This window comes from Lethenteron reissneri, chromosome 33, assembly GCF_015708825.2.
Source record: "Lethenteron reissneri isolate LAM-NWPU_2019-01 chromosome 33, ASM1570882v1, whole genome shotgun sequence".
NCBI classification, from domain to species: domain Eukaryota; kingdom Metazoa; phylum Chordata; class Hyperoartia; order Petromyzontiformes; family Petromyzontidae; genus Lethenteron; species Lethenteron reissneri.
In genome coordinates this window covers 1,981,064-1,997,229 of record NC_083811.1, presented here as the reverse complement: position 1 = coordinate 1,997,229, position 16,166 = coordinate 1,981,064, and the positions used below count along the sequence as shown (strand labels likewise).

The 16,166-nt window shown below is 54.0% G+C and overlaps 1 protein-coding gene across 2 annotated transcripts in view; it reads right to left on the bottom strand.

The window, feature by feature from the left end:
* LOC133350186 (paired box protein Pax-6-like) overlaps positions 1-16,166 on the bottom strand; it is an 86,438-nt gene that overhangs the window by 13,912 nt on the left and 56,360 nt on the right. Inside the window, exons 3-6 of one of the 2 annotated variants that reach the window (XM_061564281.1) lie at positions 13,922-14,005; positions 11,386-11,516; positions 6,054-6,269; positions 426-606 (exon numbers count right to left, since the gene is read on the bottom strand). In XM_061564281.1, the coding sequence (XP_061420265.1) occupies positions 426-606; positions 6,054-6,269; positions 11,386-11,516; positions 13,922-14,005 (612 nt within the window). The remainder of the gene's footprint in view (positions 1-425; positions 607-6,053; positions 6,270-11,385; positions 11,517-13,921; positions 14,006-16,166) is intronic. The other variant, XM_061564282.1, reaches the window with a different exon arrangement.

The following is a 16,166-nucleotide window of genomic DNA, read 5'->3' as shown; positions in this document are numbered from 1 at the left end:
CCCCTCTCCCCCACCCCACCACTCCCCCCCCTCTCACCAACACACACCTGATCACTCCCCCCCCCTCTCCCTCACCCCCCCTCTCCCCCACCCCTCTCCCCCACCCCACCACTCCCCCCCTCTCACCACACACCCTGATCACTCCCCCCCCTCCCTCACCCCCCCTCTCCCCACCCCTCTCCCCCACCCCACCACTCCCCCTCCCTCTCACCAACACACACCTGATCACTCCCCCCCCTTTCCCTCACCCCACCACACCTGATTCCCCCCCTCTCACCAACACATCTGATCACTCCTCCCCAACCCCCCTCTCCCCCCCTCTCCCCCCCCCTCTCCCCCACCACCCCACCTCTCCCCCACCCCCTCCCCTCCCTCCCCCCCCACACCCCCCCACACCCCCCACACCCCCCCCCCCCACCACCCACCTGGCCCCTGCTGTCCCGGGAGAGCCGCGCCCGGGTACCACCCGGGCCGGGCTCCCCAGCCGGCCCCAGGCTGCTGCTGCTGCTGCCCGTTGAGCATGCGCAGTTTGTCGTAGACGCCCTCCGCTCCCATGGGCTGCTTCTCGCTCGCCAGGTTGCGCAGCACGCGGTTTATGGACGACACCTGGGGGGGTGGGGGGGGCAGAGCAGGGATGTGGGGAGGGGGTTGTCAGGTGTGGGTGGGGAGTGTTTGGTGTGTGGGGGAGCGGTGGTGCAGCGGTTAGCGCGCTGCGCTACGAACCTGGCGACCCGGGTTCGATTATCCGCTCGCGGCCAACACCGGTGATGATTATCTGAAACCGGACCTGGGCCTCCCCTAGGTCGACTTAGCCTCAAATAAGTACCTGGCGCGGTGTGTAAACATCGCCATTGGGGAGACAAAGGCGGTCGGGCGTGGTGCTTGCCACCCACCCCATCGTATACCGTTCCGGCCTTCATATGTGCTGCTCGCTAACAGCACTTGCCCCTACAGTCTGTTAAGGCTATACGGGGATCTTTGTATTTGCTTTTTGTGATATGGGGTGTGTGTGAGTGAGGCATAGGCGTGCGAATTCGGTGTGTGTGTGCATTTTAGGAGAGTCCAGGTGTGTGCAGGTGTGTGCGTGAGTGCAGGTGCGTGCGTGAGTGCAGGTGCGTGCGTGAGTGCAGGTCCGTGCATGGGCGTGTGATGATGACATCGGGAGAGAGTGGAGGAGTCGGAAGGTGGATGGAGAAAAGCATAAATCACTCACTCCACTCAATTATTCAAACCAACATTTTTTTTTGTTCCCAGCTTTTGGCAAAGTGCACGAACGCTGTCACCGTAATTCAAATAAAAATATACGATTTATTTTTTCTTCCGATGGCCGCGCTACGTCCGCTCAGCTGTTACTTCAATTGCGGAACAGAGGGCCTTCGAGGAGGGCTACACCGCCTCCGGGTTAATCCGGTCCCCTGTCCGCACTCCACTGTGGATGGGCCGTCGGTCGCGACCACCCCTGTGCATCGGCTGCGGTGCGTGGTCTCCAGGAGAGCCTGGCTCTTGGGACTGCGTGGGGACGTTTGGTCGATTCCTCTGCGAAATGGCAGTGCCCGGCACGCCCCGTGCAATGTCGCCGCGGTGACCAGGAGATGTTAACTACCTCGCCTGGTCTACAGGAAGTCGTGGGTTCGAACCCGGCTCTGACGCCTGCTGTGTATTTGGAGTTTGCGTGTCTCTCTCTCTCTCATCATCATCACGATGGCCAGGAGATGTTAACAACCTCACCTGGTCTACAGGAGGGCGTGGGTTCGATCTCGACCCTGAAGCCTGCTGTATATTTGGAGTTTGCGGTGTCTCTCTCTCTATCTCCACGTGGTCGCGTGGATTTTTCCCCGGGCTTCCGATTTTTCCCCTCCAAATTTAGAATCAACATCACGCGTTCAGAATATTTGTCTGCTATAAATGTCCACGTGACAAGCCACTTCGTCGTGCTATCATTTGTGGCCAGGTCGCTTCTCAAAAAGGGCTACATGGCTCGGTGGGCCTCACCTGCTACAATAAAAATAGTTTAAGAGTTAAAACTTCTCTACAAAGCGCCTCCTTCCCATATTAGGACACTACGGGGAGCCATGAACTTCTAACTCACCCAGATTGAAAACGTATTTCTTTAGAACATCTTTCTGTGATGAGTTTGTTGGCATCCCCCCCAACCGTCCTCACCTCCGATGAGAACGGTTGGCTACGTACGGTGCGGAAGAAGTTCAACAAAGTACAACAACAACAGCATCAACAACAACATCGTCGTCGTCATCACCACGATGTGCTCAGCTGGTTGCTTGCAGGGAGAATAAAACGCAGTCCCCGTGGCGACAGCACATGGGGAAGGCGAGTGGAGTGGACAATGTAGCGCATGGAGCCGCCCATATAAATCCACTGCTGGATGAACACCCCCCCCGCACCACCCACGCCACGTGGGCGATTTTTGGTCTTAACTTTTAACCATACTTCACCACGTTGGTTCTACAGGGAGGGGGGGGGAGGAGGCGTTCATGGGGGTACCGTCTCCCCCCTGGCTCCCCTACTCTAGGGGTGGCCACTGCTCCGTCTGTACTGCATTGCGTGTATGTACGTACGGTGAACTTCGTTCGCACCGTACGTAACTAACCGAGTGGTGTTGCACCCCCTCGTGACGCGGCGGGGGGCGGGGGGGGGGGGCACCGCCCACGGGGAAGTATGGGAGCGGGCGTGAGAGTTGCAAACAACAACAACAAACAAACTCGTGATGTCGGCTCACTGACGTTCGCATTCATTTGCCCCGCACGGGATTTCAATCCGCATTCGTTTATTTGTTTGTTTGTAACCGCGGCGGTGGTGCAGCTGCGGTCACCGCTCGTCGCTGTTGCTCACCCTACCACTCACCCCCTCACTCACCCTACCACTCACCCACTCACTCACTCACCCTACCACTCACCCACTCACTCACCAACCAACTCACTCACCCATCCACCCACCAATTCACTCAACCTACCACTCACCCATTCACTCACCCTACCACTCACCCACCCACTCACTCACCCTACCACTCACCCACTCACTCACCAACCAACTCACTCACCCATCCACCCACCAATTCACTCAACCTACCACTCACCCATTCACTCACCCTACCACTCACCCACTCACTCACCCTACCACTCACCAACCAACTCACTCACTCATCCACCCACCAACTCACCCACTCCCCCACACACACACCAACTCACATCACCCTACCAGCGACCGAAGAAGCCTTTCATTATTAAATTCGTGTTCTTATTTTCCTCTTCGTTCGATCGCCGGGCGCACTTAACGCATCCCCTCCTGCTCCCTCCCCTGCCTCCCCGTCATCCCCTGTCCCCCCGAACGCACCTCACCCCCCTCCCATTCTACCCCTCCCCTCCAGCCCCCTCCACCCCCCTCTACCTCCACCTCCACGTCCCCGCTCGGCCCGGCACGTGACACTAATGTGTCCCGACAGCCCACGCACATGTGCTCGGGTACGCGGCCTCGTGATGCGAGCATTAATGTGTTTTTTATCGAGGTAATATATTTTTTTAGATCAAGTGGAATGGGGAGATGGTGGGGGGGGGGGGGGGATAAGGGGCGGGGAGTTGGGTGGGGGGGGAGATGCACAGAATTTATTCTTATTTTCATTATCATCATTAATAGCTTATTGACTCTTAAATATTTAGCGTTGCTCTTTATTGAGCAGTCGAGGCGGATTATTCCGCGCAAAGAAACAGCGCGTCGAGCCGACAGAGCGGCCGCGATGCCACAGTCACCAAAGACAAAGGTCCCCCGTGTAGCCTGCACAGAATGTTGGGGGCAAGTGCTGTTGGCGAGCAGCGCCTATGAAGGCCGGCACGGCACACGAGGGGGTGGGGGGGAGGGGGGGCAGTGCCAAGCCCGGCCGCCTTTGTCTTCCACGTGGCGACGTTTACACAGCACACCAGGTGCTCAGTGTACGTGGGGCAGGGCCCCAGGACCAGTTCAGATAATCGTCACGGATGTTGGCCGTGAGCGGGAATAAAACTCGGGTCTCCGGGGTTCGTAGCGCAGCGTAGCGCTAACCGCTCACAACGAATATGTGGGGTCAGATGGGGGAAGTAAAACAGCAATGTGTGTCGTACACCCTCCTCCACCCGACGCAGCCACTTAGTCGAGCTCTCAACAAGCGCACAAACGTGACGATGTAACGATAAAATTTCGATTTAAAGCTTTCGTGACTGCAGGGATTCATCTTCTTGGTTCTTTCGGTAAAGTCACGTAGAAAGGAAGTAATAAAATAATAAAAATAAAACATAATAAAATAATTCTCACGACGTTTCGGCCACAACGCAAGCAGCCGTCCTCAGGTATTTGTGTTTTATTTTCATTATTTTACTACTTCCCTTCTACGTGACTTTACCGAAAGAACCAAGAAGATGATGTAACGATTGTTAAACGTGCCTGTCGACTGCTCTCCGTCACCGGCACGCTCGTTTCACCACGGTGCCAACTCTGCTACAGCCGGCTGTGTGTCGGGTGGTGAAAGGGTTTACGACACACAATGTTTCGTTCGCGGCGATCTGACCTCACCTCCCTCCCCCATTCGACCTCCGCCACGAATCAATAATTAATTGAAGTATTGCTCGCGATATCAACCCGGCGCATGCGTTCTGAAGCCCTGCCGACGGCGTGGGGAGTCCCGGTGGAATCTTCCACGCTCACCGGATGTACAGAATCGGAATGTCGATTCATAGTGGAGGAATCGGATGAGCTGTAAAGCTCTTTATTCATTACTTTTTTATTCAACAGACGTCCAGCGAATGTAGCTACCCAAGTTGGCATCGACAACAGTGACAGCCGTTGCGTTACTAAAGAAAATGAAAACAAAAATCATCAACACGGAGGCCTGCTTTGTCAAGCATCTACCGCTGGATGAGTGCCTCTTCCATGCCAGGGTATAGGCCATGAGCATTGCCTGGCCTTCCTTCATCACGCAGGGCAGACACGCGCGTGTCTGCGGGGCATGACAGACACACGTGATGTCGTTTGTTGTCCTTCCCCCGCACCTCCGATTAGCAAGGTTGGCTAGATACGGTGAGAATTAAGTTCAACGCACATTTGTCCTTCATGATCATCCGACCAACAGGACCCAGGTACCTCCTCACCCACCCACCCACCCACGCCCCGTCCCTCGGGGTACACAGATCGATTGAGACGAGAAACGTCTCTGTGTGCGCGTGCGCATCTCTCTGTACATTGTCTCTGTATAACCTTGCGTCCGCGTCTGTCTCTGTCTGTGTCTATCTGCGTCTCTGTGAACTCCCCCACCCACGCCAGAGTCCTCCACTCACGCTGGGGGATAATGTCGCTGGTGTGCAACGCTCACCCACCCACCCACTCGCTCGCCCACCCGCCCATTCACTCACCCACCCATTCGCTCACCCACTCGCTCACCCACCCACTCACTCACCCACCCGCCCATTCACTCACCCACCCATTCGCTCGTCCACTCACCCACTCGCTCGTCCACCCACCCACTCGCTCACTCACCCACCCACTCGTTCACCCACCCACTCGCTCACCCACCCGCCCATTCACTCACCCACTCGCTCGCCCCCCCACTCACTCGCTCACCCACTCGCTCACCCACCCACCCGCTCACCCACCCACCCATTCGCTCGTCCACCCACCCACTCGCTCACCCACCCACCTACTTACTCGCTCGCCCCCCACTCACTCGCTCACCCACTCGCTCACCCACCCACCCATTCGCTCGTCCACCCACCCACTCGCTCACCCACCCACTCACTCACTCGCTCGCCCGCCCACCCACCCATTCGCCCGTCCATCCACTCGCTCGCCCACCCGCTCACTCACCCATTCACTCGCTCGCTCACCTACCCACTCGCTCACCCAGTGAATTTATTTTCCCCTCCCCCTCCCCCCACTCACACTGGAGATGTTGTCGCTGGTGCACACCTCCCCGCACCCCTCCCCCCACCCCTCCCCTCACCCCTCCCCTCCCCCACCCCTCCCCCCACCCCTCCCCCACACCTCCCCCCACCCCTCCCCCCACCACTCACGCTGGGGATGTTGTCGCTGGTGCAGGCGCCCTCGGAGAGGAGACGGTCGCGGATCTCCCACGCGAAGATGGAGGGGCACTCCCGCTTGTACTGCGCGATCTTCCCCACCACCTCGGGCGTGGCCACGCGCGGCTTGCTGCCGCCGATGGCTCGCGGGCGGATGGAGCCCGTCTCGTAGTAGCGGCCCAGGATCTTGCTCACGCAGCCGTTAGACACCTGCGGTGGTGGTGGTGGGTGGTGGTGGTGGGTGGTGGTGGGGAAACGAAGGGTGTGGTTTTTTTTTTGGGTGCAGCTACGACAGCGCAGTCGCCTGGTAAGTGCATCACGGTGCAGACGACAGGTGAGATGCACCGGCCATTTGTCCACTGGTAACCAGGGTTACAGGTGACCAGCGCACACGTGACCTGTCCACAGGTGGCCAGACCACACGTGACCTGTCCACAGGTGACCAGTGCACACGTGACCTGTCCACAGGTGACCAGTGCACACGTGACCTGTCCACAGGTGGCCAGACCACACGTGACCTGTCCACACGTGACCAGTCCACACGTGACCAGTCCACAGGTGACCTGTGCACACGTGACCTGTCCACACGTGACCAGACCACACGTGACCTGTCCACAGGTGACCAGTACACACGTGACCAGTCCACAGGTGACCAGTACACACGTGACCTGTCCACATGTGACCAGACTACACGTGACCTGTCCACAGGTGGCCAGACCACACGTGACCTGTCCACAGGTGACCAGTGCACACGTGACCTGTCCACATGTGACCAGACTACACGTGACCTGTCCACAGGTGACCAGTGCACACGTGACCAGTCCACTGGACTAAGCCATTGTGTTTCCGGATACAAATTCGCTAAATTCGAAAATCACGCCGCTTAACGACTCGATTTGGATCACAAAGACAAAGGTCCCCCGTATCGCCTCAACAGACTATTGGGCCAAGTGCCGTTAGCGAGCAGCAGCACCTATGAATGTCGGCACGGCACACGAGGTAGGTGGGTGGCCAGCACCACGCCCGGCCGCCTTTGTCTCCCCAGTGGCGATGTTTACTACACAGCAGCAGCAGATATCGCCCCCTACCGCCAAAACAAACTTTGAGAAACTTGAACCCTGAAAATTGTCGCTTGAAGTTCAATGACTGCCACTCCATACCGTGATCGTCACGAATAATTGAAACACCACAAATGATGATGATCATCACCACCGCCACCGTCACTAATGACGTATGCACATCATCACCATCACTTATGATGTATCCACCAAACATCATCAGCACTAACAGTCGCCAACATCATCATCAATTTACCCACCAATTCTCAACATCACGGGTTACTTATCCAGCGAAGATCGTCATCACTATCTCGCAAACATCATCATCATCATCGTCAATTCATCCACCTCACATCATCAACATATTTTTTCAATAACGTATTCTTCTACTTCTTCCTATCCGCATCCGTAAAACCTTCACCATCCTCACGCTTTCCCTTCACCAACCTCGCCAGCCATCCCTTCCCCTCTCATCGCCCTCCCTTGCCATCCCCTCCCCTCCCCACACACTCAACCCCCATCGCTTTCCCCCCATCAGCCAATAACCAATGCACGACGATTCAGAACGGCCAATAACTCACGCACAAAATGATTAATTCTTGTAGAGCGCTTTGACCAGAAGCGCTGTGAGTGAGTGTGTGTCTATAATAAAAGCGCCGGACAAGATTCTGATGCTTCTCATGAACTGGCCTCTCGACGCGAGTCTCGCCGAGGGTCGTTATTTATAATGAACCCGGCGCACGTGGCGTCCTCCGGCCCTGCCCCGCCTCCCACCTCGCCAGGGCAAGGGGATAATCAGACGCGAGGGGATCAACACAACCCCGCCTCGAGCCCACCCTCAACTCCACCACCACTCCACTACCACAACCACAACGACCACCACCACTCCACTACCACAACCACTACTACCACCAACCACAACCACCACCAACACTCGGCTCAACTACAATAACCACGACTCCACTGCCACCACCACTCAGCTACCACCACCACTCCACTACGACCTTCACCACTCCACTCAACGACCACCACCACGCCATTGCCGCCACCACTACCACCACCCTCAACTCCACCACCACCACTCCGCTACCACCACTACCACCACCACTCTGCTCAACTACAATCAACACCACTCCACTACCACCACCACCATTCTCAACTACAATCAATACCACTCCACCACCACCATTCTGCTCAACTACAATCAACACCACTCCACCACCACTCTGCTCAACTACAATCAACACCACTCCACTGCCACCACCACTCAGTTTCCACCACCACTCCACTAAAACCACCACTCCGCTCAACTACACTGTATAACAATAATAGTTTTGTTTCTGGGTAGTAAGTGTTCTTTCCTAATTGCTTATGCCTCAAAAGTACAGAAAATTGAGATTATTCCCCACAAACATTGCTTTTTTGACCAGGACAGTGATATTTTGAAATGTACCTATTTTGAATGAGAAAACGGGCAAATTTGTGTCTTTTCGTTCACATAAATTCAGAAAAAAACTATATATGAATCAAAATTAACATGTATTTATACTAAAGTAATACAAAAATGACTACAGAATATTTAGACACCAAGGCACACTACCACAGGCGGGACTGGCCACAGTGGACCGAGTTCTCTGTGGGGAGGAACAACGTCAAGTGGGAGCCACTGGTGGACCCCCGGAAGGTGCTGATGCCACCACTGCACATCAAATTGGGCCTTATTAAACAATCTGTTAGAGCTGTAGATAAGAAGTCGGCAGCCTTCAAGTACCTTCAAGACTTCTTCCCTAAGCTGTCTGAGGCAAAGGTCAAAGCCGGTGTCTTCGTCATACCACAGATGAAGAAGATCCTGGAGTGCAAAATGAATTCCCCAAGAAGCTCACTAGTAAGGAGAAAGCGGCTTGGAACAGCTTTGTCGCAGTGGTTCGTGGCTTCCTGGGCAATCACAATGTCGAAAACTATGTGGAGCTGGTTGAGACTGGTGAAGAATTACGGCACAATGGGCTGTAGGATGTCCCTCAAAAGTCCATTTCCTTGATGTTAATCTTGATAAATTCAAGGATAACATGGGAGCGTACACGGAGGAGCAAGGCGAGCGCTTCCACCAGGATATACTGGACTTTGAACGCCGCTACCAAGGACAGTATATGGAGAACATGATGGGAGACTACATTTCGGGACGGATTAGTGAAAGTGATTTACAGTATAATCGTAAATCTCGAAAAACTACTCACTTCCAAATCTTTTGTAGTAATTTTTTACTACTTTAGTATAAGTACATGTTATTTTGTATTCATATGTTTTTTTTATGACTTTATGTGAATAAAAAGACACAAATTCGCCCTTGTTCTCATTTAAAATTGGTAAATTTCAAAATATCACTGTCCTGGTCACAAAAGCCAAGTTTGTGGGGAATAATAGCCATTTTCTGTACTTTTGAGGCATAAGCAATTACGAAATAACACTGACTTCCCAGGAACAAAAATTGTGTTACATCGTGCTTTCATCACTACCACATGCCACTGCCACCTCCACTACCACCACCACTCCACAACCAACCACCCTCACTACACTACCACAACCCTCCATTACCACCACTTAACTGCCACCACCACCCCACTACCTCCACCATTACTCAACTACCTTTCATTAGTACCAATTATGGTTTCCAAATTATTGATTTGATAACGATTGTGCTGATTAGGCAGGAGTATCTGCCGTGGTGGTGTTGGCTTTGGTGGTTGTTGTGGTGCGGGGAGCAGCAGTGTAGCGCTATGCTGCGCTACAAACCCGGCGACCCCAGTTACGATTATCTGAACTGGTCCTGGGCCTCCGCTAGGTCGACTCAGCCTCAGATGAGTACCTGGTGTGGTTGTGTGTAAACATCGCCACTAGGGAGACAAAGGCGGCCGGGCGTGGTACTGGCCACCCACCCTCCTGTGTGCCGTGCCAAGCTTCACAGATGCTCGCTAACAGCACTTGCCCCAAAAAATCTGTTGACGCCATACGGGGGTTCTTTGTCTTTGGTGGTGTATGTACGTATGTAGAACTCCTTTCGCACCGTACGTAGCCAACTGTACTAATCGAAGGTGCGGGGGAAGGACAGCAATCTAAACACACAAAAAGAACCGTTCTAAAGAAGTGAGGTTTCAATCTCGATGATTTAAAGTGCATAGCTCCAGTGGCTTCTTGTTAGTGATGGTGGCGGAGTTATCGATGGTGGTGTAATTCCTGTCCGTAGTAAAGTTGTTGTTGGTTGTGGTAGTTGATGGAGCTGCTGCTGCTGGTGGTGGCGTTGCTGTAGTCGCTACCGGTTGGTGTGGAGTTGGAGGAGGTGGTGGTGGTGTAGTTATTGGGGGTGGAGTTGACGGTGGAGGTAGTGGTGGTGATAGTGATGGTGATGGTGGGGATGATGGTGGAGTTGGTGGTAGTGGAGATGATGGTATATTTTATGGAGGGGGAGTTGGTGGTGGTGATAGTGGTGAAGGTGGTGGTGGTGATAGTGGTGATAGTGGTGGTGATAGTGGTGGGTTTGGTGGTGGTCGTAGTTGCTGTTGTCTGTTCTCGGCGATGATTATGTTGCGGTGTTTGTGGTGATGCTGGTGTTGCTGGAGATGGGAGATACTGGTGGAGTTGGTGGTGGTGGTGAAGACGATAATGATGGTGGTGGTAGTGGTGGAGTTAGTATTGGTGATAGTGGTGGTGTAGGTGATGGTGGTGGTAGTGGATGTGATGATGGTGGAGGTGGTTTTGGTGGAGTTGGTGATGGAGGTGATAGTGTAGTTGGTGGTGGTGGTTGTGGAAGTAATAATGATGGAGCTGATTGTGGAGGTGATGATGGTGGAGGTGATGATGGTGGAAGTGATGGTGGCAGTTGGTGATGGTAGTGGAGGTGATGGTGGAGTTGGTGGTGGTGGGGTTGGTGGTGGTGGTAATGGTGTGGTTGGTCCTGGTGGTAGTAATGGTGGGGTTGTTCCTGGTGGTGGTAGTGGAGGTGATGGTGGAGTTGGTGGTGATGATAGTGGTGGGGTTGGTGGTGGTGGTGGTGGTGGGGTTAGTGGTGGTGGTGGTGGTGGGGGGTTGGTGGTGGTAGTGGTGGGCTTTGTGGTGGTGGTAGTGGTGGTGGTGGGGTTGGTGGTGGTGGTAGTGGTGCTGGTGGTGGTGGGATTGGTGGTGGTGGTAGTGGTGGTGGTAGTAGTGGTGATAGTGGTGCTGGTGGTGGTGATAGTGGTGGGTTTGTTGGTGCTCGGGGCCGAGGCGGCGCTCGCCTGCAGGATGCGCGAGATGTCGCAGGGCCGCGCGCCGCTGTGCGCTAGCTCCACGATCTTCTGGCGCGTGGAGTCGGGGAGCGGCCGCCCGTTCACGAACACCCCGCCCAGCTGGTTCACGCCGCTGTGGCCTGGCGGGGGCACGGGGACACGGGGGCACGGGGGCATGGGGACACGCGGGCACGGGGACACGGAGGCACGGGGACACGGGGATAAGAGGAGACACGGAGACACGGGGGCACGGGACACGCGGACACGGAGACAAGGGGACACGGAGACACGGAGACACGGGGACACGGGGACACGCGGACACGGGGACACGGGGATAAGAGGAGACATGGGGACACGGGGACACGCGGGCACGGGGACACGGGGACACGGGGATAAGAGGAGACACGGGGACACGGGGATAAGAGGAGACACGGAGACACGGGGACACGGGGACACGGGGACACGGGGACACGGGGATAAGAGGAGACACGGGGACACGGGGACACGGGGGCACCATGGGGATATGAGACACCGGGATAGAAAACACGTGGACACGGGAATATGAGACACGGGGATAGGAGACAAAGGGATATGGAGACACGGAGATAAAAAGATGTGGACAAGGGGACACGGAGGAATGGGGACACGCACGGTAAGACACAAGCGGACGGAGAGATAAAAAGACGCAGATACAGAGAGACACGGACACACACGTAGAGACAGAAACATCCAGGCGGACACAGACACGTGTGGACACGGACAGACGGGGACACAGGGACACACGCAGAGGAAACGTTGGAACACACAGACACACACAGACACACACAGGCACACATCCGCCCATTGGAACAGAGAGGCACACGCGAACAAAGACACGCGCAGAGAGACACGCGCCGTGGCACACAGACACACAGATACACAGATACACACACAGAGACAGAGACACAGACACACACACAGACACACAGACACACACACAGACACAGAGACACAGACACACACACAGACACACAGCAAAGACACGTACATACAGATACACACACAGATACAGACACACAGACACAGAGACACAGAGACACAGAGACACAGATACAGAGACACAGACACACAGAAGCATCACAGGTCAGCGCATTGCATCCCAACACCATCACGAACATGATGCCCTTAGTTGACCGCACAAAGACAAAGGTCCCCCGTGTAGCATGTAACGGGCAAGTGCTCTTAGCGAGCACCTATTAAGCGAGTGTTGTTGTCAGCACCACGCCCGGCCGCCTTTGTCTCCCAAATGCTGATATTACTACGCCGCACAAGGTACTTAAGGCTGAGTCGACCTAGAGGGAGGGAACCACTGGATCGGTTCGGATATCGCTTTCCACGAGTCGAATTGAGGTCGCTGGGTTTGTGGCGTAGTGCGTCAACTATCGTGCCACCGCTCCCCGAACATACAAAGACAAAGATCCCCCATAGAGTCTTTAACAGACTGTTGGGGCAAGTGCTTTTAGCGAGCCCCTATTTAGGCTGGCACAAGCACACGAGGGGGTGGGTGGCCAGCACCACGCCCGGCCGCCTTTGTCTCCCCCAGTGACGATGTTTACACACCGCACCAGGTAGGCATTTGAGGCTGAGTCGAACTCGGGGATGCCCAGGATCGGTTCAGATAATTAATCGTCACCGACGTTGTCCGTAAGCGGGAATCGAACTCGGGTAGCTTTGGTTCGTAGTGCAGTGCGCTAACTGCTGCGCCACCGCTCCCCACACACACACGCACACATGCACGCGGGTTGCCACCTCTGAGCTACACGAATCGGGGACACGTCACGGGACGACGAATATCTCACAATAGCCGAAGAAGGGAAAACCCCATACAGGTAGTAGCACGACATTATGTTGAGTGGTGAAGTATGGTTATACTGGTAGGAACGAAGTGGACCAGACCACCAATAGATTAATGTGTCCGTCCGTCCGTCCGTCCGTCCGTGGGAGGGGTGGTGTTGAGGGTGGTGTTGGAAATGAAAGACTACGAGTCTTTAAATCTCACAGCGTTTCTTGTCAAAACAAACACTTTTAATTAACGTTACACTAGAATACAGTCATTTTTTCTTTAACTCCTCTATACCTGGTCGATATCTCTGTACCGGTACTAAGTATTATTCCTACCAGCCTGTTTGTTACGCAACCTGCCCAACGAAATAATCGTGACTTTTTAAACGTCCCGGGAAGACTTCACAGACGAACAACAAGCGACGACAACAACAATATCAACAACATCAACAACAAATTGGGTCCTGGGGAAAACCGGGACAGGTGGCAACCGCAGCACAGACGCGCTTCCATCCCCCATTCACTCACAGCAGCAGCGGCAGCAGCAGCGGCAGCTTCTGTAGCTGTTGCCAACTGTTGCTATCCGAACAATTGATTTAGACGGGGGGGGGGGTTGAATTCTCTATCGGTGGCTGCCCCCCCCCTGCACCCCCTGCCCCCCTATCACAAGCATGTGGTGGGGAAATCGCCACTGCGATCGGGGTAAGGTAAGGTCGTCTCTCACCTTGACGAAATTCTTCAAAAATTTCGTTTCGCCCGTTTGCTCCATTGCTGGCAATGAAGACGGCACCACGATTTCGCGAAAAATCTGACGGGAATTAAACAACCGCGTTTAAGATCGCGAAGACTGCAATGGCACAATTAGTCGTGACTCGGCGATTTCCCCACCTACCCCCCCCCCATCTCCCCCCTGCCCCCCCCCCCCTCTCTCTCGCCATCCTTACCCCCCCACATCGTCTTGTGATGATCGCGGGAGATTTCGTGTCCGGATTATACCAAATTCACATTCTCACTGCCCCCACCCCGACCCCTCTATCTATTTACGGTGATGAAGAAACGATTGCATCTAAACGTCACCTATGACACGTATATATATGTCAAATGTGTGTGTTTATATATATATATTTTGCTATACATAAGGGACATACAGTGTTGCTGTTATTATCAGCGACGAACGTGTTTGCCAAATTTATCTTCATTATGTTGTGGTTTGCGTTGGACTCTCTGGGGGATCGCACGCTGTAGCGGAGGCACACGTTATAACGGAGGCACACGTTATAACGGAGGCACGCGTTATAACGGAGGCACGCGTTGTAACGGAGGCACGCGTTATAACGGAGGCACACGTTATAACGGAGGCACGCGTTATAACGGAGGCACGCGTTGTAACGGAGGCACGCGTTGTAACGGAGGCACGCGTTGTAACGGAGGCACACGTTATAACGGAGGCACACGTTATAACGGAGGCACGCGTTGTAACGGAGGCACGCGTTATAACGGAGGCACGCGTTGTAACGGAGGCACGCGTTGTAACGGAGGCACGCGTTGTAACGGAGGCACGTGTTGTAACGGAGGCGTGCGTTATAACGGAGGCACGCGTTGTAACGAAGGCACGCGTTGTAACGGAGGCACACGTTGTAACGGAGGCACGCGTTGTAACGGAGGCGTGCGTTATAACGGAGGCGCGTGTTGTAACGGAGGCACGCGTTGTAACGGAGGCGTGCGTTATAACAGAGGCACGCGTTATACCGGTGGCACGCATTATAACGGTGGCACGCATTATAACAGAGGCACACGTTATAACGGTGGCACGCGTTATAACGGTGGCACACGTTGCAACGGAGGCACACGTTATAACGGAGGCACGCGTTATAATAGAGGCACACGTTATAACGGAGGCAAGCGTTATAACGGAGGCACACGTTATTACGGTGGCACGCGTTATAACGGTGGCACACGTTGTAACGGAGGCACACGTCGTAACGGAGGCACGCGTTGTAACGGAGGCACACGTTATAACGGAGGCACACGCCGTAACGGAGGCACACGTTATAATGGAGGCGTGCGTTGTAACGGAGGCACACGTTATAACGGAGGCACGCGTTGTAACGGAGGCACACGTCGTAACGGAGGCACACATTATAACGGACGCACACGTCGTAACGGAGGCACACGTTATAATGGAGGCACGCGTTGTAACGGAGGCACGCGTTTTAATGGAGGCACGCGTTGTAATGGTGGCATACATTATAACGGAGACACACATTGTAACGGAGGCACGTGTTATAACGGAGGCACGGCCATGTGGCTTTTTGTTGTTGTTGTTGTTTAAATCTCCCGGTCAATAAATATATCGCCACGTGGTTTTAAAATCCCCGATACCCCTCCCCACGTGGTTTGCGGTGTGCTCGTCACAATGGGATTCCCACGACGAGTTTTCGATCGTTTGATTTTGCTCGTAACAAGTAAATCAAATGCTGTCGCTGCACGTTAATAAATAGATACTCGCGTGAGCACACATGCTGGTTCAGACTTCGCAGTGGAACGGATATCGTAAGCGATGTGGAGAGTGACAGAGATAATCCGTCGAGTTTGTGTTGTTAGTACAATGAGACGTTATCACCATCATCACTAATGATGTATCCACGAAACACCACCACCATCATCATAATCAGTATCAGCATCATTACGAATAATTCATCCACTATACACCACCACCATCATCATCATCACCAGTATCAGCATCATAACGAATAATTTATACACTATACAATACCACCATCATCATCACCAGTATCACTAATGATGTATCCACTATATACCACCACCACCATCATCATAATCAGTATCAGCATCATTACGAATAATTCATCCACTATATACCACCACCATCATCATCATCACCAGTATCACTAATAATGTATCCACTATAGACCATCATCATCACCAGTATCGGCATCATCACGAAT